The following is a 27555-nucleotide window of genomic DNA, read 5'->3' on the forward strand; positions in this document are numbered from 1 at the left end:
TATTTTACCTTTTATTTTGTTCTTATCGTTAAAACTTAAAATTTTCAAATTATTTTCATTAGTTTTCTTTATTTATTTCCAGATGCAGAAGAGCACATAGTACGAAAATCAAATAATTAAGGAACAACTAATCCTCGTTCCACTTAAAAGTTCCCATGTCTTCTGATATAAGGATTTCATCTGAACGGACCCTCTGGTCTTATACTCCATTTACATTTAACGCACCATTGCAAATCTCTGTCTTGTATGTAGATGTCGAAGTAGTGAGAATTTCCCGACCACTGGAAGTTGCAGAAGAATAGTGTACGCCCAAAAGCATGGGTACCAAATGAAAATTCATAGGTGCCTTGGACAGGTACCACATGCGAACCAAGATCATCGTCTCCAGATTTACAGTGAACGGTCAACTCTGCACCCAAATCATTAGTCATTGTGACAGTGGAGTCGACTCCAGCGTCGCACATAGTTAAGAACAACACTAGAATCACAACCAGAAAAACATTTTTGATAAACGAAGCCATGCTGATATTGTTTGGTTGAAGTTTAGTATAACACTAAATTTCTTTGTGGAAGAACACTTGGATGCATCCTTCTTTTACAGAACGCATTGATTCATATATATGGGGAGAGAGGGAAACAGGTAGCGGCGAGGCGAGTTTTCGATGAGGCTGTGGCTCCTGACGTCGTTTCGTGGTCGGGTTTGGTTATTGCGCATGCGAGAGCGGGGGAATTGGAGTTTGCAAGGCAGGTGTTTGATGAGATGCCTGAGAGGGATGTGGTTTCTTGGACTGCTATGATCTCTGCGCATTGCCAAGCAAAGTATTCGAGAGAAGCGCATGATTTGTTTTGGGAGATGAATCGTGGGGGAGTTATGCCCAATGAAGTCACGATGGTGAGTGTAATCTCAGCTTGTGCAGATTCCGAAGATGTGGAAACGGGGATATGCATCCACCAATATATCGATGACAATGGGTTTGCGTGGATGGTTTCGCTTTGCAATGCACTGATTGACATGTACGCGAAGTGTGGATGCATGGATTGAGTGTGGCAAGTGTTTGATTATATGAGCCAGAAGAGCTTGGTCACTTGGAATTCGATGATTTCAGCATGTGCAAATCATGGTAATGCCGATGATGCAATTGGTTTGTTTGGGTGCATGACTGCTGCTGGTGTTGCACCGAATGGGGTCACATTTTTAGCCCTTTTAGTTGCGTATACACACAAGGGATTGGTAGACGAAGGGATCAGACTATTCGAGAGAATGCAAACAAACTATAGAATCTAGGCATGAATTGAGCATTACGGTTGCATGGTTGATATGTTAGGGAAGGCAGGACAGTTGGAGGAAGCATATAGATTGATTAGTAGTATGCCAATTCCGGGCAACGATGTTGTTTGGGGAACACTGCTTGCAGCTTGCAGAACTTATGGGGATGCTGATATGGGCGAGAGGGTCGTGAATAGGCTATTAGAGTTGAAACCAGATGAAGGTGGGTAGTACATTCTCCGTCGTGATATTTATGTCGCAGCCGGAAGTACAATGGAAGCAAATGCGATGAGGCATAGCATGAAAGTTAACGGTGCTAGTAAGACTCCCGGATACAGCTGGGTGGGAGAATATGGTTTCCGTTGAATGTTGTATTGGCGTTCGGAAATGCTCTGAGTCATGCTTTTATGTTGTCATAGAAAATGAATCCAATCAGGCTTCCAATTGTATTATCTAAATTCCATTTTTCAATCTCCCACAATAGGTAAATTACATTTTATCCCCTCAAGTTTGGGGTCGATTTCAATTTCTTACATCATCTTTAAAACATTTCAATTTCATACATCCGTTAGAAAATCTGTTAAGTAAACCGTTAAGTGATGATGTGGCAAATATGGGATCCATATTTGTATTGACGTAGCAGCCAAATTCGTGACAAGTGGCAAAAAAAATAATTTTTTATGCATTTAAAATATAATAATTTACCCTACTTAAAAAATAAAAAATAAACCCAGAAACTCGTCTTCCTTCCACCCCCCACCCCCCGACCCCCCTCCCTCTCCTCCACTCTCTTCACCTCCCCTCCCATCCAAAAATCCACCCGAACCCGCCCCACCCACCTATTTCCGGCGACCTCCTCTATCTCTTTCTCTTCCTCCTCTAATTCTAATCTCGAATTGAGGTCGATTGGACCCACGAGATGCAGCCAACAACATCGGAAGGAGATTTTGGTATTTGACAGTCCAAGGAGTGATGTTCTTCCTGCAAAAAATCTGGGTTTTTTGGGGTTTTGGGTGGGGGGTTGTAGGGGGGGTGGGGTGGGTTCTTGGATGGGAGGGGAGGTGAAAAGACTGGAGGAAAGGGAGGTGTGTCGCAAGGGGGATGTGTTTTTGGGTTTTGTTTTTTTGTTTAACTAGGGTAAATTATTATTTTTAAATGCATAAAAAATTAAAAATAAAAATTTTGCCACGTAGCACAAATTTAGCAATCACATCAACACAAATGTAGATCTCATATTTGCCACGTCATTACTTAACAGATTTTTCAACGAATGTATGAAATTGAAATAAAATGATAAATAAATGTATAAAATTGAAATGTTTTAAAGATATAAGAAATTAAAATCGATCCTAAATGTGAAAGAGTAAAATATAATTTATCTAAATTAAAAGTAATTATAATTAAGGAACACATGATTTCGAATTTTTCCTCATTCCACTTGTACGGAACTTCGATAGCTGTACTTGCTGTAAGAATAACTAAGGACAAAACCATGATCCAAGTGAAGGATCCAATGATCCGAGTGAAGAGGAAATCAAGGGTCAAGTCAGTGCCACTCCAACAAATCAAATGGGTAGTTATAACAAGTTTGATAAGGTTAGCGAAAAATTTTATTTAAACTCATATAACTTCTTTCTACACCCAATCTAAATTTTAAATGTGATTTTTCTTTTTTATCCTATTTCATAATTACCATAAAATACAAGATAAAATTGACAATAAAACTAAAATATATCAATAAACTCACTCTCAATAATTAAATCATTACTATCACGAAATTTTTCTCTTGCGTTCTATTTTAAAGAATATAAGCTCTTTTTGACAAATAGATATTGATTTTAAAGTTTTCGATTCTCCAACTAAGGTATGAATTGATTTATGAGTTTTTATTTTATGAAATTAAAGAAAAAATTCGATGTGCCATTGTTGGCGCATCTAATGATATGATGGACTCCCATTCCTCAAACAATTCTTTCAATCCCTCAAATATGGTTTAGCTTACTAGGGGCCTGAAGCATTACAAGATAGCTTATATTGTTTGTTGCGGGGAAAGATTACTTGAACATTTTCCACACCCCTTTGACCTCACCTAGATTAAAAGTGCAGGCATCGAGGTTAATAAAAAAATGGTACGGCTCGCGTTGCTTCAGGGTTTCATCATTTCTTCCGACTTTTTGAGGGCTTGCTCTGCCTTGTCAGAAAGCTCCGTGTTTACATAGATGGCAGCCAGGTTACTATCTGTTGACCAACTGCATTTTTCTACGCCTTGTGTTTCCATTTTCTCCAGGACTCTTTTTACTCCTTCAAAATCATTTAAGGCCGCGTAGCTCTGCACCCATATATTATAAGTAAGCATGCCAAATATGAAAGAGAATGAGAGAACTTCAACTAATGAGTACACACCCCCTCCAAATGGTACTGCACTCTCAGTACCTAACAGAGAAGAGATGTTTTATCCAAAAAAAAAAAAACAGAGAAGAGATGTTTGGTCTCTTACACAAATTGACGGCACCTAATACAAATGACCAAGAAGTTTCTCAAATTCTCACCAGAACCGAAACAGTTTGATACCACACCACACCGAACCTAACCAAATGGTTTGGTTTCATTTCATTTTGACATCGAAACTGCACCACAAAAAGTTTCGATTTCTATTGCGGTTTCACTCAAAACTGTACCGAGCCGAACCCTACCCACCCCTAATCCTAACCCTATATATCTTCAAGTCTTTTGTGTCTTCATTCTCATATTTATTTTATTCTATTTCTAATCCAAACTCAGATTTAATTGTAAAAAAATTTTGAGGGAGGCAATGACAGTTGTTGATTTAGGGTTTAGTTTTGTCAATTTAATGAAAGAGCGAGGAATAAAGACTTGAAGCAGACTGATACTTGATTTGCTTTTATATCGACATTTTGAATCGATCAATTGAAGGAACGACACTAATTTTGACAATGTGAGTGATAGGAATTCGAGGTGTTGCAGTTGGACGAAGCAATTCGGATAGTCGTGCTTCTGCATTTGCATCCGAGATGGACGCCATTTTCGTTTCTTCCTTGTGTTTGCAGGACTTTTATTTTTATTATTTCCTCAGTTTTTATTATTTTCTTAGTTTTAATTTTTATTTATTTCTTAATTATAAATTTACACCTCATTTAATGTTTAAAATCCTCTAGATAACTCTTAATCAAGACTATTGAATGTTACGAGATCTAAAGGCTAAGAAAAAGTGTAAAAATGTTAGTCAAAATCTTTGTCCCTTTATCCTATATATCAAAAACCAGTTTAGCGCAAATGATTTATTAGAGAGCATAGCTCGTCAACATTAAAATTAAAAAAATGACCAAAGTTCTTGTTTATTCCAATGATGAAGTTCATAACCCAAGTTCCATTATCCGTCTCACATAACAACAAAGAAATTAAAATTACGTAATTAAGGAGCAAATGCCGTCGGAACATCCTTGTTCCAGTAATAGCAAATGTTATACGAATTGTATTCTGGATTCAACCTGCATGGACCCGTCGGTACTATTCTCCAAGTGCACTCATCACAACCTCCCTCATCTCTATCTTGTATGTATATGTCGAAGTAGCGATATACAGCCAGCCATTCGAACCTGCACCAGAATTGTGTACGCCCCAAAAGATGTAACCCAAACGAAAAGTCATAGCTACCTTTAAAGGGAACCACATGAGTACCAAGATCATCGTTTTTGGATTTGCAGTGGACGGTCAATGGTATATCTGGACCAATATCATTATGCATTCTTACACGAACTGCATCACACATAGCTAGAAACAACGACACTAGAATTATTAGCAGAAACACATTTCTGATGAACCAAGACATAGTGGTATTGTTTGTTGGAATATAACGCTGAATTTCTTTGTGGAAGAAGACTCAGATATATCATATTTTTGTAATCGCAATTGGATAAAAATTCTCAGGTAATATAGGAAACATATCAAAATAATCAGTCTCTACAGATTTAGAGAATCCGAACAAAAAATTCTTAAGTAATATAAGGACATAAATCCAATTTTATCTTGTGAAGAAACGACGGTTTTAACCTCATCTATTTCCGTCTAATTTTTAAATAATAATATGTTTAAGTTATCATGATTTATTTCTATAAACAGTTTAATTAAAAAATTATGTACAATTCTTAAAATTTAAATATTTAAGTTGAATAAGGTTTCAGTTTCAGATAGAGCGTATTTGGATGTAGTCCTTAACCGCTAATACACTGAAACCTTATTGATGATTTTCAAATTTTTATCAAAGTTCTTTGTTTTCTTCACAACCAAAAACAAAAAAAAATTCAAAAAGGAGGACAAAACTGGTTTTAGTTTTTATTAGGCACTTATATGGTTATGCATGTGTTCCTTGCAGATTTAGGAACGATTGCAAAAACTCACTTGATGCTCTGGAAATTGCTTGGTGATTCTATTCGGCAGGCCTTGAAAAGTCTCATCTTTTTGTTCTTGGTTATTTTTCCCTTAATGTATATTTGTCCTATTTGTACGTTTGGTGCAAGTCTATCTACTTATTATTTTGTTTGTTGTCATCTGTGAGAAGGGTTTTTTATTATTCGCATGATGTTTTGCAGGATGAATAAATAATAGATTAGGCATGAGTCGCCATACGTGTAACTGTGGAAGATAACTTTCTTCGTTTTCATTTAAAACGGTTTACAACGACATCGATTATTTATGTTGATTGTTAACGTAGAGGTTGGATTCAATGTATTTGATTGAATTGTTTGTCTCATTATTTATTGTTTACAAATGAAATTTTCTCCTGGGTGTTGTGCGCTATGAAAACTCATTTTTTTAAGCACTTCAGACTCTCTTAAATATTTGCTACTTTTTGTACAACTCTGTCTCCTCATATTAATGATATTTGTTTTCTGCTTGGATGAGTTTGTGTATTGCTATCGCCCAAATATGTAGCTTATGCAGTCGGAAGTCCATTATTCCTTGCATGATAGGTGTTGCTGCTTCTTGAAATCCTAATTGCCATGGTTCTGCTGCATCACAAGGAACAATTGTGAGGAATAGTCATTCTAGAACAATCATTCGAGTTGGTTCATTCTTTAAGGTATCGTTTGGTATGCAAACGGGACGGAACGGAATGGGACGGGACGGGATGGGACAGGATGGAACGGGACGGAGCGGGAGCAAAGATGCCCTCGGATGTTGGAACGGAACGGAGCGGGAGCAAAGATGCCCTCGGATGGAAACAAGGAGGAAGAAGAAGGAGACGGAGAGGTTATAATTTTATGTTCCACAGATGTGGAACGAGTCGTTCCAGAGGGATGAGGCGGAACGAAAATTCACCCAAAACTCGTGCCATGGAACAGCTCGTTCCACCCATTTTAGACGCATCAAACATGGAACGGAACGCCTTGTCCCACTCTGTTCCGTCCCGTCTCACGTACCAAACGGTACCTAACTGCTCCGCCACACCCCCCCCCCCCCCAAAAAAATATAGACATGCCACGCTGTACGAAGGATCTGAAGACCGTCCACTCATCTTTGGCACTCCATTGATAACAATAGAAAGAGCGATCCACAGAAGCCATTGAAACCAGGATAAGAGCGTCAACTTCATTCAACCTACGTGAAAAGCATAAAAAAAATGTCAATGGAGTGCAAAATGAAAAACAGTTTGACAATTTTTTTTGGCTTTTTTTTTTTTTTGTTACACAAATGTTCTGGTTTCTCCCCCAAAAAAAATAAAAAAGAAGAGATACTTGTTCTACATGCCACGCTGTACGCAAAGATCTCAAGACCGCCCACTCATCTTTGGCATTCCATTGATAACAATAGAAATAGCGATCCATGAAAGCCATTGAAACCAGGATAAGAGCGTCAACTTCATTCAACCTATGTGAAAAGCATAAAAAAAATGTCAATGGAGTGCAAAATGAAAAACAGTTTGACAATTTTTTTTGGTTTTTTTTTTTTTTTTGTTACACAAATGTTTTGGTTTTGGCTCTCTTACTCTTCTGCATTTTCTTTTCCTTACTCCACTCTTTTGTTTTTGCCTTTCGGAAATGCAATATGAATTACATGTTCTGTGGACAAACTTCTATGTAAGCATAAAAGGTTTTTGGCTTATGAGAGACTGCATAAAGATTGCTATGCTTCAAGACCTTTTCGGTTCTCTTTAGATTATTGTCATAGATTTAATTTTTTTTCTTTCTTAACACTATTTAGTTCCTTGGTGTATTTCTTCCTTTATTTTTCGGTTCTCCTTAGATTATTCCCATAGATTAATTGTTTCATTTTTTTTTCTTAACAATATTTGGTTCCTTGCTATATTTCTTCATTTTTTCTTTATTAACCTCTCAGAACATGCTTTCATGCATGCAAAAAGCCTTTCTTAAGGAGCACATAGCGCCCGTAATTAAAAAAGAGATTAGTAGTTAATTAAACAAAATAGTTTTTGTAATGAATTTCGTTGATTGTTATAAAATAAAATTCGAGGATAATATTGAAACACAAGGGGATGTCATCATCATTCAACAACTCCAACATAAAAGGCATATGACAATCCAATCCGGTTTTAAGATGTTTACATAGATGCAACGATGCTCACACAAGCACACAATTGAATTCGGATAGCCTCAGTTTGGAACTTTAAATGTTTAGAATACACTCACTCAAACATGTAGCACAATACCACTCAGAGGAAAACATGCCTAAACCCTTTTATTTAGTAGGTAATTAAGTACGGCATGCATCTCCGTATATAAGGCGACGAGTACTATGATCACTCATCGTCATAGCTCTTGCGATGGTGGTGCTTGTGGCGGCGCTGGTTTTTCTCCTCATCGTCATCTGAGTCGTCATTTCCCTGTCATATTCAGATAAGAGAATCAGATGCAAATAACGCAAGCCAGCCAACAGTGATGGGCAAATACCAAAGACTACAGAAGGGTAAAGTTGATTAGGAAACAGAACATCAAAGACCTATATGCATTGCATAGATTCGAGCTTTTCGAAACAAAATTGAGGACACGTTCGGAAACATCATGGGATTTAAATTGTCTAAAACTAGAACAACAAAAACATTGAGGCAAAACAATGCACCCAATTTTGTCGAAACTGACTTAAACAGATGACAAGTTCATATGATTCGTACGTGTGCACAGATTCAATGTATGTTTACGAACTAAGGAAGCTGTATGCTTACGAACTAACACACTAATACATCTAAATCACTAATGATAGTGTTATATAGAAGACAACTTGATCGTTTGGTGTCTAATTTTCGATATGACTCGGTAGAATCTTCAAGCTCTTCTAATCCTACTATTTCGGGGAATTGGAAGGGATAAGTCTTAACGAATCCATCCTCGTACCTTCGAGTTGGACAACAGTTTTTCATTTTCTTATTAAACATACATTGAATATAATGAGTCGTCCAATCCAATCCTAAACATCAAACGAATCCTATAAACAGTTCGTCACCCAACATTATAAGCCTTGGATTAACTCAAATGAAGCAATTAGCCCATCATTAATAATTTAAAATAAATACCACGAATATAAACATATAAATGACATTTAAAAGAGCGAGGTTCTCACGTATTTCTTGCGACCATAGCCTTCTTCACCGTACTTAGGACGCTCGGAATCAGAATCATCGTCGCCGCGCCTCTCATAACCACCAGGGCGGCGGTACTCCTGCTCCTCGCTCCTCCCATAACTGGGCTTCTCATACTCCCCACTTTCCTGGCCCTCGGAGCCGGGCCTCCCATAGCTTGGCCTCGGGGGTGGCGGCTCATCTCCATAGCCTGTCCTCCTCGGCGGCTCTTCGCCGTAACCCGGCCTCTCAAACTCAGTCCTCCCATAGCTCGGCCTCTCCTCGCTTTCTGGCGTCTCATAACTGGGCCGCCCATAGCTTGGCCTTCTCGGTGGCTCTTCTCCATAACCGCCTTCCTCACCATAGCTCGGCTTTCTCGGCGGCTCATCGCCATAACCAGATTCCTCACCGTAGCTCGGCTTCCGATCATACCCAGATCCGAATTCGGCTGGCGGTGCTTCAAACTCGGGCTTTCTCCCGTACCCAGATCCATATTCGGACTCGGGTGCCTCGTACTCGGGTTTTCTCCTGTACCCAGATCCATACTCGGGTTCCGGTGCCTTATACTCGGGCTTTCGACCGTACCCAGATCCATATTCGGACTCCGGTGCCTCGTACTCAGGCTTTCTCCCGTACCCAGATCCATACTCTGGTTCCGGTGCCTTATACTCGGGCTTTCGACCGTATCCAGATCCATACTCCGATTCGGGCGCCTCGTACACCGGCTTCCGACCATACCCAGATCCATATTCGGAGCCGGGCTCATCGGATTCGGGCCTTCGTTGATACCCAGACCCGTATTCCGAACCGGATTGTCCATACTCCGGCTTCCGACCATAACCCGATTCGGGCCTCTCCTCCCCGCCAGGCTGGAACCCATAGGCCGGCTGGGGCCTGCCTTCGTACTCTCCCTCTGGATGTCCCCCGCCCGGATTGAACCCGATAGCTGGTCCGGGTCGGTGCGTGGGTCGGGCGTAGTGAGTGTACTCGTCTTCGAGAGCCTCGTCAGCGTAGGCGGCGGGCTCGGAGGAGGATGAGAACTGGGGGCGATCGTAATCGAAATCATCGGACGGCGATGAGTTAGGGTGGCAGGACTCATCGGACGGGTCGAGAGGGCGGCCGTAGGTCAGGTATATGTCGTATCCGCCACCGTACGGAGTCGGATCGTACTCGTCGAAGTCGGTGACTTCATCCTCGCGTGCGTGTAGTACGGCATCGTTTTGCAGGGATTTTGGTCTCGGAAGTACGACTGTCAAAAGTGATGAGGGGATGCGATCTGGGTGATGTGTATTTGGCGATGTATATTTATAGTTGTCGACTGCTTTTTTGCCGTTGGAAAACCGCGTCAGGTCGTTGCCTTATTGTTAATGACACGCGTACGGTTTTTATTGGGCTGTCATTTTGTAAAACCAATTGACATAACTTGGGCTTAACCAATCATTAATCCTTATCCGAAATTTAGTGGGGCGTTGTAGACAATTTGGTGGGCCATTGAAATGCTTCGGATTTCCTTACCTTTGGGCTTATACCGTATTTGATCGGCATATTTAGTACAGTACTAACTGAAATGGTTAATACAGAGAGTTGTTGAGCAAAAGGCTTCAATCTGTGGTTTTGCCACCAGTACATGGTGCACTTTTTAATTAGTATTTATTCGATGAGAAATATTGCTGAAACTATGTCTTAAATTGTATGGATGACATGTTTTTGATAAAATTTTGAGAAATAAAAAACTTAATTTACTTTTGAAATTCTGAGCGGGGAGGACGCTTTATGTGCCTCCGCTTCTGTCTGGCGTACCGAATAATCTCTCCTCAAATTGAATACTAGTTCTATTATACGATTCATCAAACTAGGAAGACTTGTACATGTGTGATTTTTCAAGGCAATAAAACAACAAAAACTTAATTCATAGGGTGTTGAGACAATACATCATTTGTAATGAATGAGGATCCTCTACGGATCCTCTTTGTTAGGATTCCAAGGATTCTCCAATCACGTACGTTCATCGTATATCGTACAGTCAGAAATTATTGTAAATTTTTTTATTTAGAATTGAATATAAACAATATCTGATGAAAACTACGATGAATGAATGTGATTGAAGGATCCACGGGATCCTCACAAAGAGGATGCGGAGAGGATCCTCATACATTTGTAACGACCATAATTTGAGACAAATTTAAAATCAAATTAAGAAGGATGGAACAGGATATGAATACCCGACGGATGTTAGCTACTGAATTGCTTGGTCGCTAGTACAACATCCCGGCCACCACGACGAAGACTTCATGCATGCAACAGTTAACAACACAACATTTAGATACAAACACCTAAACAAACACTTTGTATAATTGTATGCATGTCATTTGATATGCATGTATAGTAGTTTCTCTCATTCCGTTTAAGTAATGCAATACGATAATAAACACAAACATACGTGCTTGTCACTCGACAAACCTAATCCAAAATTTTAAAACATTTGATGTTCATGTTTTTTAATGTGTTTATCTCTTTAATCACGGGCAAGACAGACCAATAAACACATAAAACTTACGTGCATGTTTACTAAACAGATCATGTAAGATTCCAAATAAAGAAAACGAGAGTAGTGTCTCACCAATTTTTTGCGACCATAGCCACCTTCGCCGGCAGGAGTACGCTCCTCGTCGTCAAAAGACTCGCTTTTACTCCCTCCTCTCTGTTTCCGGAACTGGTCGCCCTCGTACGACGGTCGGGCGTAGCTGCTGTACTCCTCTTCCAAAGCCTCGTCGTCGTACGCAGACGGCTCATTGTACGACGAGAACTCGGGCTCATCGTAATTATCAGAGGCCGAGCCCGACGAGTGATGGTAGCACGTCTCCTCCGAAGGCTGTAAGGGCCGGCCATACGTCAATCCCATGTTGTATCCCCCCTCGTACGGCGTCGGGTCGTACTGGTCGAATATGTCGGTGTCGTCGTCGGTATCCTTCTCCGAGTAGTACGAGCGGTAATGCGCCATTATTATTTAATCAAGGAGATTAACTTTTCCTAATGGTGATCAACTCCAAATGTTATTAACGAATGACGACGAGAATAATAGTATGTCTTAAATATTGGTTAATGCTCCATTTATGGTGGTTGACAATTTCTCCTGCGAAAATACCGTGTCAGGAATTTACACTATTTCATTCCCATTGTTTGCCGGAGACTTTTACTGTGGTCTGCATTATTTTGAGGGTTTTGTTTAAATTTTGTCCATGTAATTATTGGATATTACTAATTATTTGCACCGTTATCAAAATAATGAGGCTTTTAATCACATGGTCGTGGGTTCAACTCTTACCGACAATCCTAAATATTAATGTACAAAATTAGTAAGATTTTGGAACAATGTAAAGTGTTAAGGTTGTGACCTTCGCAAGGTTGCTCCGGTCACTAATTGTAGGTAAATATGTAGAAAGGTAAATATATGGAAGCAAACACAAGATATACGTAGTTCACCCCAAATTGGGCTACATCCACAAGGGTAGAGGAGTTTTCATTAATAGTGAAGAGTTTACACAGTATATAGGTTCAAACACATTAATAGTGAAGAGTTTACACAGTATATAGGTTCAAACATAATCATCACTAGTGAGTTCTATAACAAGTTTAAATACAAAAATGACATTAGGGATTAATTGTAGGAGAATGGTCTCCTTTTGTAGTTAAGGACAATCTCCAGATTTCGTCTGGGTCAATGTGGGACTCTAGAGGCTTTATTCTGGTATTAACATGTGTTGTGTTGTGATTGGCCTCCTCATTGGAGAGAAACTCTTGTGCTTCAGCAAGGATGCCTCAACATGAATTCTTTAGTAGGTCCCTAAAGGTATGAAGTTGATCGATACTTGATGGTTTCGGAATTGGTGAAGTATGGTACAAACAGAAGTAATTAGAATTGAATATCGGCAACATATAAATTAAATGTCGACAATGGAGTAACAAAGTATGGGGAGATCGGTTATTCTCACTACTAAAGATTAACGTTATGACGTACCCATAATCTCAAGCTAGAAAAACTTACGCGTGACATCTAACCGACAGCTATCACCGGTATAATTTACGTAGAAACTTACGGATCGGGTTAGACACATAACAATTATATATCAAACGCATACTGATCATTTCAACAATTAAAACTTAAAAATATCATTTCGGCCAATTTTCTAAGCATCAGCAAGTCTTGAACTACACGGACGAAAGTGAAACCTCAGTTGAACCGTAGGGACGAAAGGTATATCCTTTGACGGACCTCCGTATCGGAAACTTTTTTATTATTGGGCCACATGTTCTTTTTTCATGGGCCCTTCACACTGCATGGCCTCAAGTTTGGGCTTCATGACAAAGCCCATTTAAGAGGATTCTCTGCGTCTTATCTCCGCCACTGTCACTGTCGGTCGGCCTGGGTTCTCTGAGTCTTATCTCCGCCACCATCGATTCAAGCGCCACTGCACGCAAGTAAAAGACACAAACATTAACGAAAATCCCACTTCGGAGACCTCCCAGATCATCAGAAATGGCGGCCCTCGTTCTCAGGGTCGCGCAGGACGGCACCGGCGACTTCCGGACGGTGCAGGAGGCCATAGACGCCGTCCCACTCTGCAATACCCGTCGCACCGTGATTCGCGTCGCTCCCGGCATCTACAGGCAGCCGGTGTACGTGCCCAAGACGAAGAACCTCATCACGCTCGCGGGTCTGGCTCCGGAGCTCACTGTGCTCACCTGGAACAACACCGCCACCAAAATCGAGCACCACCAGGTAAGGTACTACACTTTGTTAATGCTACCCAGTTGGGTTTTTGACACGTGGATGAAGCGTATTGTTTTGCTGACGCTGTGGGTTTTTGGTAGGCTCCTCGGGTGATTGGAACTGGGACTTTCGGGTGTGGGAGTGCTATTGTGGAAGGAGAGGATTTTATTGCAGAGAACATTACTTTTGAGAACTCTGCTCCTGAGGTTAGCTTTGTTTATGTTTTCATCACTTAGTTTTTACTCGAAGTTTGCATCTTTTGATTGCTTTTTTGTACATTGAGCATGGTGAAACTTGTAGTTTGAAGTTGAAATTTTGAACTTGTTGGTTTGTGTTGGTTTGGTTTGGTTTTTTTCTATGGAGTCTTATGAATGTTGGAGTTACTGGTTTCGTTAGATGACGCCGGTTTTCGAAATCTTGTTTGGGAGTGAAGGAAAGTGAAATGATGTGATCGGAAGACAAGAAGATTTTTCATTTTTGTTTTGATTAGGGAAAACCGGGTTTGGAATGTTCAGCCAACACAAAAATCTCATTTTCTGTACAAATTTCTGTACTTTTGGAAATGGATAGAAAATGCGAGAAATGAAGCTCTAAAAGTCCGTCCGTCTATTTTTTTTCGGTTTTACTGATAGCCAACGTCTTTGTCGTTAGAGAAGTTGGGGAATGTTTAAACTTTGTTGTTAGAGGTTGTTGGAAATGTACAAAGTTATGTCTTTTATAGTAATACAAAAGTCCTTTGAATTTTCCTTCACTTTCACTCTTTGAACTTCATTCACTCTCAACATGTATTTAACTTTTTCTTCCCTTTGTTTTGTTCGGTAGGGTTCAGGTACAAGCTGTGGCAATTAGAGTAACAGCTGATCGATGTGCCTTCTATAACTGCAGGTTCCTTGGATGGCAGGTATACCCATTGCCCCAATTAGTCTGTTCATTTTCTTAAATTTCCTGTTGGGTACAAACTTCTACTGTTTTTACTGGGTAATCACAAGCTATTTGAGGATAAATGAGAGCGGTTATCAGTCTAATTGGTGGGTTCCTTCAAATTTTAATGCAGGATACCCTGTACTTGCATTATGGAAAACAGTATCTGAAAGATTGTTATGTTGAAGGAAGTGTGGACTTCATTTTTGGCAATAGCACGGCGCTTCTGGAGCATTGTCATATCCACTGCAAGTCAGCAGGTTTCATAACTGCCCAAAGCAGGAAATCTTCCCAGGAGACAACAGGATATGTATTCTTAAGGTACATTAGTTCGCTAACCTTTCGCCCATCTTGGTTGAATCAAGCAATTGATTCGAAGCTATGTTTTATAACTTATCTGATTGACTCAAGATAGGACGATTGTGAATGATTAGAGGAGTTTGTCTAGGTTTTGCTTTTCCATTGATTAATTTCTAGAAGTCGCTTGGTTGTGTTTTTGTGTACTTCATTGATGAACAATTGGTGAATTGTTTTCTTTTAATTAAAAAACCAACCCTGTTTTCTTGAATTGTTGCAGATGTGTAATCACTGGAAATGGAGGGACTTCATATGCATATCTGGGACGACCGTGGGGACCTTTTGGAAGAGTCGTTTTTGCATATACATTTATGGATGGATGCATCAGACATGTAGGATGGAATAATTGGGGTAAAACAGAGAATGAACGAACTGCTTGCTTTTATGAATACAGGTATACATATTTAGTCCATCTGCATTGTACTTCTATTCTACAGTGCCTCCGTTCGGTAAATTTGTCATTGTTGCTGAATACCTGCGGTCAAATATGTGATAGAAAATTTAGCTAACTGAAGAAATTTTCACATTACATTACTATGGACCTGGACTAGAATAACTTCGGAGGAACGTTGTGACTTGTCAAACCAAACTAGTTTATCATTTAGATGGTTCGTGTGGGGGTACCTAAAGGTAAAATTACACAGAACTGAGATGGGAAAGATGTTTAAATTACTTTGATCGGGTTCATCGTGCTTTTCTTTTTCTGAAGATAATATCGTCTCAAGCTTGTGACTTCGTTTATCTGCTCTTGTGCATAACAACTTCTTGAAATACTAATTATTGTTTGTAAGTTTAATGTTTCTCTCGAGTGCGTGACTAGAGGCAGAGTTTGATAAGCTTGTATCATCGAATGCAAATTTCAGGTGTTTTGGACCGGGTAGTTGCCCATCCAAACGGGTGACATGGGCAAGAGAACTGGTAGACGAGGAAGCAGACCAGTTCCTCCAGCATCGTTTCATTGATCCAGATCCAGGAAGGCCTTGGCTTGCCCAGAGAATGGCCCTAAGAATACCGTATTCTGCCTAGGGGTTAAAAACATGGGAATGATTCCCAACAAAGATAGTCGAGTATATTGAAAACATTTTACGACGAAAGAATAAGATATGCACCATAGCTATTTCAAATCCTGTTTTCTCAAGATGCGAGAGGTGTTACACGGTCACTTTTAGCGTTTAAGCTTTGTATCAGATGTAATTGCTTGTGCTGAAGAATTCGTTTGATTTGGCTTTTAGGTTTGTCCAGGATAATATAGATCAACTTGTTCTGTTATGTGTTTTCATCTTCGGCCTGCAACATGGATGGTTAATGTGTGTACTTTTCTTGTGATGAAAAAACCCCTTTCCCTTTGGACCTTCAACCGATTTAACCCCAACTTGAAAGACGATACTCGGAACTTTATCTTTCAGAGCTGTTACAACAGATGAATGTTGGATAACTTTTTTGGAGTGTCAATAACAGTATCATTGTTTTAAACAATATCGTTAACAGTCAATTTTGGTGTCCATAATACTTACGCGCAAGGTGATGCATGCTATGGCTAGGGAACATGAAGTCTTGTCCAAGCCCCTCGCCATCACCAATCACCAATCACCAATCAATAATAGTATCATCGTCGTAAACGACATCATTTAACAGTCAATTTTCCACATATACTTATGCACAAGGTGATGCATGCTATTGCTAGGGAACATGAAGTCTCATCCAAGCCCCTCACAATCACCAATCAATAACAGTATCATCGTCTTAAACGACATCATTTAACAGTCAAATTTGGTCCATAGATACTTACGCACAAGGTGATGCATGCTATGGCTAGGGAACATGAAGTCTTGTCCAAAGCCCCTCACCATCACCAATCACCAATCAATAACAGTATCATCCTCTTAAACGACAACATTTAACAGTCAATTTGGTCCATAGATACTTAGTCACAAGGTGATGCATGCTGTGACTAAGGACACATGGAAGTCTTGTCCAAGCCCTTCACCATCACCAATCACACCACCACATACATCCAATTGGAGTAATATATTTTTGTATTTTGTAAGTTTTGGGCTGCCCTTTCTTGTTTTGGTGAAGGTGAACCACCCCCCCATCCATCTCCATCAAATGCAACCACCTTCCCACCCACCCTCATCAAATGCACTTCCCCTATTGTACTCGAGACTTAATGTTCTCTTTTTTGGTTTTGGTATAAACAGTCACACACTTGACATTTCAAATCTTTGAAGTCAGTTTCATGGGTAATGATTTTCGTATGATCTTTTTCTCTTCTGTATATGTTTAGTTATATTTATAGATTTTCTTTTTATTTATTCATCTCAAAAACTATAAATAAACAAAGGTATTCAAAGAAAGAAAACACACATGCGGAAATTACTTCCCTACTTCATGTGCAAAAGATTAATCAAGTAGAGTGGTTCATTAATATTCTCATCTTCCTAATCAATCAAAATGGAAATGCTCGAAAATTCTTTGTGCAGGATGCTTGTTTTCTTGTTTAGAATGAATATATAGTCATATTGTCACAAATGCATCAATAACATGTCAATACGCTTTGTTGACAACAACGATATGAAAAACCATTCTTCATTAGAAAACAGGCGTCCGTCCCATCGCCTGGACTAGGGTTCTAGTATCCCATTCCTACGCACAACAAAACGTACTTAAAACTATGTTTGCAGAAGCAGTTGCATGTAGTAGAGCACCCAATGCAGAAGCAGTTGCATGTAGTAATAACGTGTGGAGCTGAAATTTGCTGATTTAGAACAAACAGTAGCACATGGTAATTAAGGAAGTGTGATTGAAGATGCTGTAACTTTTTTTTCTATGCTCCATAAACAACTAGGTCCACCTGCCAACCTTGAAGAAAAGTGTGATGTAAAAATTAAGCTCAAGCATAGTATGGTGAAGGAAAATGGGTGAGTTTGCTGCCGCTGCTGCTCTTTTTTCTGTAGGGCATTGACAACTCTTGTTCTGTCCTGGTAGAGGATTGAGGAATGCGTTTCAGGCTGGAGAATTTGAAGGGTAAGCCGATCAGGAAGCAGGAGAGGATTTGCCACGCCGAGGCGGTGTTAAAATCAAAGAAGACGAAGCACAGGGTGTCTCCTTTCAATGAGTCTCCTGCGGTACTCTCTCTCTCTCTCTCTCTCTCTCTCTCTCTCTCTGTGTGACACACGTAGACAAAGCACAATCAAACTCACAGAAACAAGCTCTTGCATAACTTGCAGGCTTCATCTTGGAGGATGAACACCGTGTTTTTAAAGCGGTTTTTCCAGACATAGCGAAAACCCAAATAAATGAGGTGCCTAGTAGGCACTGCCTACTGTTCTATTTTCTTGTGTTAATCTTACTGTAACAACCTAAACTTCTATGCAAATTTGAACTTCGACTCAGTTCTTTGTCATCCTTTTATCAGTTGCGTGAAATTTAATTATTGACAAATCACGAGAAGAAAAGAATTTGCCTTGTAACCGGTTGTGTCTCCCCTTATGTCTATCTCCCCCAGAACGTGATATGATCACATACAGACAGAGAGGGAGTACTCGCACGTGAAAGATACACGAGAAAGTATCCTACCGGGATAGCTAGATTTTCCCCGGTGAGAAGGGAGCAGGCTTCCCAATTAGCTAGCGTGCACGTTTGATTAAATAGTTAATTAGTGTAAAAATGAATGTGTTTGCAGGAAGAGTGGAGAATTCACATGCTGGCCATGCAAGTCTTGTTCCTGTCTGTCTACCTTGCATTATACGTCAAGTTGAGATGCAAATACATTAGGGAAGACTACCCTCCTCATCATGTTCCTCACCACATCTCCAAGATTCTTGAGCTTGACATTTTAAGCACACGATAATCCATAATGCACAAACACACACAAGCCTCTCCGTAACCGGATCCCGCTCAACTATAGGTGGAATGGATACATATCAACGACGATATCAACAGTTATCCACTATTGGTGCATAGTTCATGTTATATTGACAATAATACAATTATTGATTTGTTGTTGATACGGATCCCTTTCACCTACAGTTGAGCGAGATCCCGCTTAAAAAAGGGCTACATATTATAACGAAAAAAAGTATGTCTTTTTTTCTTTTTGTAGACAAGATGGGAAGTCCAAGACCCAGCTGGATACGAGTCAGGTATCAAAGGAACCATATTTTCAGATAGACATGGCCCGTACTCAGCGGGGCCTTTGACTTCCCATCTTGTCTACAAAAAGAAAAAAAGACATACTTTTTTTGGTTATAATATGTAGCCCTTACAGAATCGGTGAGCTTCATCGTTTCGTCTTTCTTCGCTTGGGTTCCTGACAATATCATGAAAAGCATTACAGAATCGGTGAGTTCTTCAAAACCCTGATATTATTCACGTTTGATGGAATTGTGGGCAAGCATGTTGCGTAACCAAATCAATGTTTTCAATTGAAGCAGCTGGTGGCGACGGTGATGGACGACGTGAAGTTGAATGCGGTGTTGCTAGCAGATTATGACAAGTTCAAAACAGAGAAGCTCAAGACTTAAGTCTAAATAGCACTACGAAGACAGAGAGGTGGTCTTTTATTCATTGTATTATTAAATGTGTTATGTGTCAAAGTTTCTTGAGATATAATAAAATTTGAAATTGTTCGTGAGAATGCGTCATCAGGGACTAGTTAAGAAGCAATATTAGGAGAACGGGAATTGAACTCGAGACTTCGGTTTCATTGATTCATATACAAAATTATCCCAGATAAAAATGCAAAAAAAGGAGACAGATGGAGATGCAGGGGATCGAACCCTATACCTCCCGCATGCAAAGCGGGCGCTCTACCATTTGAGCTACATCCCCTAATTGATATTCTGTGCTGGATATTAGCTTTAGATCCAAAAATATCACATATGAAAATCCGCAAAGTATTTGTATAAGATGATATTCTAAACAACTTTAATTTATGAGGTATATATTCAAAATTTGATGCAAAATAGGTCAATATTCTAGTCAACGGACCTAATTTATATACATGTGACAACTTTTAAATGAATAAAATATATACATTTTTTTTGTTTCTCCTGCAATCTTCTCTTATTTCTGTCCATTATATAATCTTTTATATATGGGAGTTTTAACAAAAGTTTACGGTATTGTTTACTTTAATGAAAAACCATATTTTTACACTAAAAAGTCAAACCTGATACTATTTATTTTACCCTTTATTTTGTCCTTATAAAACTCAAAGTTTTCAAGTTTTTTCATTAGTTTTCTTTTATTTATAAAATAAAAGGAGAAAGGATGAAGTTTTCACAATACCCAAATTACCCTTCTCCCATTAGGATTAAAAAATCCACTCATAATGAGACTGGGTAGTTACGTTCATTATTTTTCATAAGCAACAAAAGGGTTTCCTTCAAAATTAAAAAATAGGCCAAAAAGAAATCTAATCGATCACCACTTGCATTGTTTACATATCACCAATAATCAGAGCAAGAACAAGAACCTTGCTTGAAGCAATGAAATCGATTCCGATCTCTGATCACAATCTCTCGGTTATACACATGGGAAACTATTTTCATAGCCGAATGGCAGTCTACACATATACGCAGATTCTTGAAAATGTAAAGAGGCGAGCCAGATTTCGTGCTTACAAGCCCAAAACAGACTGCCAGCTTTTCGCTGTGGCGGAACAATGCCTGCTCAATCTCCTCCTGCTTATCTGCATCATCGTCTCCATTGTCAAAGCCGGAGAAAACCTGAGAACCGGTATTTGGGATGTAGCCTGCCAATCTCAATCTTCGTATCATCTCATCCAATTTCATGTAAATCTCCGTTGTTTTCGGGTGTGACTTATCTCCTGCGCTGAACTGATGAACTTGGCCACCAATATAAATTGAACTTATTCCGGGGAGCTTTCTTAAACCCCTATTCTTAAGATCCTGCCTCAGTAAGTTTGCCTTGTCCTGCTTTCCTCCTAAAGAATACATGTTTGAAAGCAGGACGTGATAATCTGTGTTGTGGGGATCCAATTGAACCAGTTCTTGCAGCACGCGTTCACCAAGCTCTAGTTTTTCGTGGATTCTGCATGAACCGAGAAGGGAACCCAAAACAACCTCGTTCGGAGGCATTGGCATTTGCTTGATCAAGACTTCAGCCTCTTCCAAATGACCAGCCCTTCCTAGAAGATCCACCATACAGGCATAGTGTTCTATCTTTGGAGTTACGCTGTAAGATTCAAGAGTGTGAAAGTAATGCTGGCCCTGATCAACAAGGCCCGAGTGGCTGCAAGCACTCAACAAAGCAACAAAGGTCAATTCGTCTGGCTTGGCTTCTTCGAGCATTTGAGGAAACATATTCAAAACAAGTTTACCCCTTCCATGCATTGCTAAACCACTGAGCAAAGCGTTCCATGTCACCTCGTTCCTTCGGTGCATTTGCTCAAAAACTTTTAACGCGGTGTCTACTCTACCACATTTCGCATACATATCAACCAATGATGTGCCAACCATGATGTCAATCTCATTCACCATAGTCTTTAAAGCATAAGCATGAAGCCAACTGCCCGTCACCCTATCTCCTGATTGTGTACATGCCGATAAAAAAGAACAGAGGGTGACATAATTTAATCTCAAACCACAACCGAAAACCATTTCTTCAAGAAGCAAAAAAGCTTCGCCGATAAGCCCAATACTCATAAATCCAACAATCATAATCGTCCAAGCAACCTCATTTCTCTCAGGCATTTGATCAAACACCACTCTCCCATTTCCCACGCCTTCAAATTTAACCACACCGTCCAAAATCACAGTCCACGACACTACACTCCTCTCCCCTGTTGCTTCAAACAGCCGTCTCGCCATACCCAATTGACCACACTTGACATACATATCCATGGCCACATTGCAGACCTTGACACTAGAATCCCAACCCACCTTCACCACAAACCCATGCCCTTGCTCCCCAACCTCAGCATTGCCCAGCCGAGCACACGCATTGAACAAGCAAGCCATGGCCACGTCGTCCACCTTCACGTCTTCTCTTCTCATTTCGACGAACAAACGAAGCCCAGATTGGAGCATTCCGTGGCGGGCAAAGCAGCCCATGAGGACAGTCCAGTCCACAGCGTCTTTGTGCGAGTGGGGAATTTCATCGAACAGCTTGCGTGCAGAGAATGGACTGCCGTGTGCAGCGTGGAAATGGAGGAGGGCATTGTGAAGGAATGAGTCTGGTGAGGCGGCGAGGCCGCTGGTGACAATGGCGGCGTGGAGCTTCTTTCCGACGTCGACGGAGGATTGACGCGTGCATCCTCGTAAAAGAGAACGGAGGTGGCGGGTGGGGAGTGATGTCAAGGCAGTGTCGGTTGGCCATCTCATATGAGAGAGGCTGAGACCGGCTAATATGTTTGGAATTTTGGACAAACAGGACACATAAGTTCACAACCGACTCTTATTCACGTTTCGTTTATACAGTAAAAAGAATGAACAGTTCCAATTATCACGTTTATGTGAAAAAATGATGGCACGTTTACAAGAAGATGACTTTCCTGCTTACTCATTTCCTTAAAAAAGAGGGGTAAGTAGTGACGAACCACCGTTTTTCACTCTCTTGGTGCACGGAGGAGGCAAGTTAGGAATTGCATTTCATCTGTGGTTACCATTAAACAGATTCTCAAAGTATCAAACTAGGACCTCCCATTTTTTCCTTTACACTATGTTTAGATGAAGAAATTTAAGATTACTAAAGAAATTTAAAACGTCGGTAATTGAAATAATGAGATTTTATTTTCTAGAATTTGTGAATTTTCTTGTTTGATCAACCTAAAAAACAATGGAATTGAATATGAAATTTGTTATTTTTAAACTCTCAATCATATCAATTGGGAAATGACACATATTTACATGGAATTTAAACTTGGAAATTGAAGGTCTCAAATTTCAAGTTTTTTTTCCATGCAGAAATTCTAAATTTCTATATTTATGAAGCCAAACAAAAGAATTGGTTCATGTCAATTTGTAAATTCCGACTTTTATCCAAATTCCAAGTTTATTTTCCTTATCCAAACATAATGTAAAGAGTTGCTGATCGCACTTTCCCACCGGAAAGGTGGGAAGTATTGTCTAGCTCAAATGCCAAAATTCCGATTTACGATTAATTAGCTGTATGCAACATGCCCTAATCCAAATCATGAGTTGAGTAAAGCACACGTCCGGTAATGGTAAGCACAAGTCACACAACCAACAAAGAATGTTTGGAACGTATCAATATGTTTCCATTACTACACAATCAAGGATCTCCATCTTGACAAACTCAATTTGCACTCGAAAAACAAGGAGAATCAGGAAAAATGAAAATCAGTTTCGTTCGAAACACCCACAGGCTTAGCAAGAGAAAATGTCTTGGCTTATTTAAGTTTGAAGTACAAGACTAAAGCGATCGCAATGACAAGAAAGGTGATAACTGCAATAATAAGCCACTTGTTCCTGTTCATCCTCCTCGCCATGGAAGTCAGGACTCTCTTGCTTTTCCCTATGTTGTCGTCCACTCCATGAAGCTGCAATCGAAGGAAAAAACAGTTAGATAAATGCACTGACATTAAAGGAAATCATGTCCGAAAGGTGTTGAGTAAATCATGTTCGGAAGGTGGTATGTCCAGAATCCACACGGAAATCGGTATATTTTTAAACATTACTCAAGAGAAGGTGTGCATACTACCCCTAAACGTAAGAGGGCAAAAGATGGAAAAGTAACTTGCTCGCGGTAAGATTTGTTAAAAAAAACCCTAAATTAATACAGAGCCTGAAACGGTAATTACCGTGGTATGAGCATGTAACAGAGATTGTCTCTGTGAATGCAGATCTTGGAGGATTGAAACACCAAGCTCTTCTGTTTCCAGCATGGTTCTTCTGCTGTCCTTAACTCTGTCACTGGACTTGTTTAATCTCTCGGTTGACATCATTAGCCTTGATCTTTGATCAGCTGATGCCTATTTAAGTTTCACGCATCAGTGAGTATTGTAAAATCATTCATCCAGAATATCAAGAAAGGATGAGTACTTAGAGCAGATTCAGCAGAAGGCATGAGATACTCATTTTATGTCATGGAAAGCACACACTTGTATCATCATTTATCACAAACAGAGGAAAAGCTAATCATTATGACAAAAAAGAAAGTGCTCAGCGAAGAACAATTTTCAAAGTAACTCAACTTTTCATCGTTTCTGTGCTTCTCAATAAAAAGTAGAGAGATACATTAATGCTAAAGGACGCTTCTTTCAAGAATCTTTGTTTCAAATTAGCAAGTGAAGTGACCATCATGTCAAACCAGAACTGATCATGTTCACTGATTCTATTGCTCGACCCAGCAAATTAGATTGAGATAACTAAGGTAGCACACCGAAGTGAAATCTTCCTCAAAAAAGTAGAACTCCTAGTTTCATGCCAAATACATATCAAGATCCATCACAAACTCGCTACCAAATAATGAATCACATTTAATATCTTAACATAACTATTCGAAACATAAAAGGAAGTTATGAGGATTTAGACATACTGTCAGAGCATCAGCCATGCCTGATTCCAGCAACTCATCTCGGGCAGTTGCATATGCGTTTCCAGACACAAGTCTTTTAACTTCGCTTTTCAGATTATTCAGATCCGACTTATATTCCCTCAACTTAGCAAGAAGCACAGCCTTAATATTTGGTGGCAAACTTCTTGCCTCAAGGTCCATTTTCGGATCTGAAATTTTTTTTAAGAAACATCACATCAGTACCAAGTACAATGAAATAACAGAAAACTAATCCTCCCAAAGAGAATAGTTCAATCAATTACCAAAGATTCTGCATCATCGATTCCAGCCTTTATTTCAGAAATCTTTTGCTTCTTTTGTTCTGCAGATTAGAATAGAGGCAATAGTTCACAAAAATGTCAGTATCACTTGGCTTGATAAGCGAGAATAAGCATGTTAAAACCCCCCAACAAGCACAATTTGGGATATTAATCTTAGGTCCATCATTTTCGTATATATAGAAATTTGAAGGTGACGTGTTTTCAGTAAATGTATACTACATGAATGACTTAAAAACCATTTCCTCTGTATACTCAACTCACAAACTTCCAGTGGGTGTTGCTACAATATTCAACAACAACAACAACAACAAAGCCTTATCCTACTAACTGGGGTTGGCTGTATGAATCCTAGAACACCATTGCGCTCAGTTCTGTGCTACAATATTCAACAACCAAAAAAATTCAGAATAAACTCCTCTTCCATCCATTTCAATGCCATTCAAATGTTGAAGAAATTTAGAGTCTAAATTGAGCACAATCTCAAATTAGACATCCTGCACAATTCAAGATCTGATCCAATTGCCTCAAGTAATTTCAATCCTTTTCTTTCCTGTTTTCTCCTCTAAATTGCAAAAGTCCACTTTTAAAACAACCATTATTAACACATTATGCATAATTCAAGCTGGTGGAAGCTTTACCAGCCTAATGACTTTCACCATCTTTTGAGACCACTAAGCCTATAGCTACTAATAACTTTTCAACATCAAACAAAGAAGCATAACTTTGCGGCAAAGCGGTAACAGTTAGAAACTTAACAGTCCGGTGATCCAATATACACATATCCCCAACCAATCATAACGTGAACTAGGTTCTCGCGTGATTAAGACAAATTGAATACATACATTACAATACTCCATCAGGTTTATGCCACCCTCATGCTTAAATCAACAAAAAGACTCAAACTTTATCCTTGAAATCCCTTACACCAGCAAAATTATAAACAAAATAAATCATCGAAATACAGGGAACTACACAAACATATATTAAATTCACAAAAAAAAAAAAAAAAAAAAAAGGAAAAGTGAGAAAAATTGACCTCCATCGAGAGCACCAGCTGCCGTACACTTTTTGGTGAGGTTGGCGGAGAGCTCACTGTAGTTGCGCTCGTACCCTTCAAATACGTTGCTCATCTCTCCCTAAATTTCTCTCTGCATTCAATCCATCACACAATTTCAGCAATAATTCAGATATAAAGCCCTAAATTGATCGAATTTGGAGATTATGATAACAATTTGAACGATCTGAGATCCATCGAATCGGAGGTAGAGACCTGATGACACGGAGATTCAGATGGATCGCCAAAGACGACGGCTGAGGGCGGTGGCGGGTGTTGAATGTTTCTTCTACGTGGTGGTGGTGTTGCTTTGCTTTCGAAGCGATCGAAACGGCAATGTGCGCGAAAGAGGAAGCCAACTTGTGTATTAATTTGGTGCGCACCTTCGGATAAAATCACCGGCCATTGGATGCTCGGTCGCTACACTTGGCCCTTGCTTACAACTGTGACGCTGTGGTTAGAGTTCGTTGGTGTATTAATATTGTGTGCACCCTCTTGTTAGATTTGGATGTTAATGAATTTCTTATCGAAAAAATAAAAAAGGTTTTTCATGTGTCTGTAACTGATTAAGATACTCGTGATATTACTAATTGGTTTGTAGTAGACGTTGAATTTTTTTCATGGTATCAGAATAAGTTATTATATATGAAAAGTCCAATAGTCATAAGTGTTTCACGTCATCCAATTTATGTTATTTATGTGATAGACTTGAAAATCCGTCATACATGAAGGAGCGTGTTAAGAGTATGAATCTCACATCTAAAAATTAAGAGACTTTGCATGTACTTATAACTAATTGAACTCCTCCCTATATTGTCATTTAGTTTTATGATGAAATTTCAATTTTCTTCAACTAGTCCCTTATGATTTAATTCGTAATTTTCAAGCACTTGATTATGGATTTCAAGGTGAAAATTACTTTTTTAGTAAATACATGGAAGTGAAGTATCAAAATTTCAATTCTTATTTTCAGTACGTAAATATAGTGTGAAAATGACTTTAAACTCAAACTTGATTCCCTAATATACCGTGTCTAAATATATATAAAATCCAAAATTCAACACAAATTAACATGTCGTTTTCTATTTTATCCGCTTCACGTTTCATATCTTTCTAGTTAATTACACAAGATATTGTCATTAGCAGACAAGCCGTATGACCTAGAGATATTCTCATACTTATTTTCACATTCTAAGTAAAATGTCTTAAATTCGACTTTCATAAATAACTAGTTCGATATCAAATAATCGCAATCTCATGTAACTTCTGTTTGGGCCCAAATTATTATGATTGGGCCGAGCAGCAAGACGTGCTCGGCCCAGGGTAATAACACATGCTATGGGCCAAGTAATGAGACTCGGACCAGCTGGCAGGGTCGGCCAGATCCGATCTTAAGTAGTCCAGATAAACGAGGAAAGGTCGAGGAAATCCTGATGCAACCAGGATTCTCGACCGGCAAGGGATAGAACCTCAAAAGTAGGAGAATTCAGAATCCCAATAGGACTGGGATTGTTTGAGTTAAAGGTGAGATGGGACAAGGACTCCCAATCCAAATCAGAATGGGAATCAAGGAACGAGGTGCTATAAATACAAGAAATTACGCAATAGAAAGGCCTCCACAATCAGCATACAATTGCCCTGCGCAAATTCTCTCAAACACCTTGAGATTTTTCCTTTTCTTTTCCCGCCGACACACCTTCAGTTTGGATAAACAGCACTGTGGAAGCAACCGGTGAGCACCTTCAGTTTGGATAAACAGCACTGCTG

General features: G+C 39.5%; 5 protein-coding genes, 1 non-coding gene and 1 pseudogene across 7 annotated transcripts; 2 read left to right on the forward strand and 5 right to left on the reverse strand.

Annotated features, from left to right (window-relative positions):
* Window positions 1–328: 328 nt before the first annotated feature.
* Window positions 329–1811, forward strand: LOC108865455 (annotated as a pseudogene).
* Window positions 1812–7766: 5955 nt separating this feature from the next.
* On the reverse strand, window positions 7767–10077 carry LOC103951033 (uncharacterized protein At5g39570). Its single transcript, XM_048578982.1, is given in 3 exon segments — window positions 7767–8129; window positions 8864–10059; window positions 10062–10077. Coding segments are annotated over 3 exon segments (1296 nt in total). The 3' UTR covers window positions 7767–8045.
* Window positions 10078–10745: 668 nt separating this feature from the next.
* LOC108867512 (uncharacterized protein At5g39570-like) lies at window positions 10746–11886 on the reverse strand. Its single transcript, XM_018648362.2, has 2 exons — window positions 11482–11886; window positions 10746–11148 (listed from the first exon to the last, which is right to left on the reverse strand). Exons 1-2 carry the CDS (start codon window positions 11860–11862, stop codon window positions 11098–11100), a joined length of 432 nt encoding a protein of 143 aa, XP_018503878.1. The 5' UTR covers window positions 11863–11886; the 3' UTR covers window positions 10746–11097.
* A 1512-nt stretch (window positions 11887–13398) lies between these two features.
* Window positions 13399–16267, forward strand: LOC103951034 (pectinesterase 31). Its single transcript, XM_048578983.1, has 6 exons — window positions 13399–13641; window positions 13734–13847; window positions 14462–14533; window positions 14687–14874; window positions 15131–15304; window positions 15774–16267. The coding sequence occupies exons 1-6, from the start codon at window positions 13399–13401 to the stop codon at window positions 15934–15936; spliced, it is 954 nt and encodes a 317-aa protein (XP_048434940.1). The 3' UTR covers window positions 15937–16267.
* A 3403-nt stretch (window positions 16268–19670) lies between these two features.
* On the reverse strand, window positions 19671–19743 carry TRNAA-UGC. The gene has a single exon. It is a non-coding gene; the product is annotated as a tRNA-Ala (tRNA).
* A 572-nt stretch (window positions 19744–20315) lies between these two features.
* Window positions 20316–22418, reverse strand: LOC103951035 (pentatricopeptide repeat-containing protein At5g15340, mitochondrial). The gene has a single exon (XM_009362321.3). The coding sequence runs from the start codon at window positions 22257–22259 to the stop codon at window positions 20361–20363; it is 1899 nt and encodes a 632-aa protein (XP_009360596.2). The 5' UTR covers window positions 22260–22418; the 3' UTR covers window positions 20316–20360.
* Window positions 22419–23131: 713 nt separating this feature from the next.
* On the reverse strand, window positions 23132–26212 carry LOC103951036 (vesicle transport v-SNARE 13). Of its 2 annotated transcripts, none has more exons than XM_048578984.1 (6): window positions 26005–26212; window positions 25771–25882; window positions 24713–24775; window positions 24436–24620; window positions 23699–23869; window positions 23132–23437 (listed from the first exon to the last, which is right to left on the reverse strand). In XM_048578984.1, the coding sequence occupies exons 2-6, from the start codon at window positions 25862–25864 to the stop codon at window positions 23288–23290; spliced, it is 663 nt and encodes a 220-aa protein (XP_048434941.1). In that variant the 5' UTR covers window positions 25865–25882; window positions 26005–26212; the 3' UTR covers window positions 23132–23287. The 2 variants fall into 2 exon arrangements, with proteins under 2 accessions (XP_048434941.1, XP_009360598.2); XM_009362323.3 differs by having other exon boundaries at window positions 24436–24623; window positions 24717–24775; window positions 26005–26205.
* Between the last annotated feature and the right edge of the window lie 1343 nt (window positions 26213–27555).

The sequence above is a fragment of a genome, unplaced genomic scaffold (assembly GCF_019419815.1).
Source record: "Pyrus x bretschneideri cultivar Hongxiangsu unplaced genomic scaffold, Pyrus_bretschneideri_v1 Contig13, whole genome shotgun sequence".
Classification (NCBI taxonomy): Eukaryota; Viridiplantae; Streptophyta; class Magnoliopsida; order Rosales; family Rosaceae; genus Pyrus; species Pyrus x bretschneideri.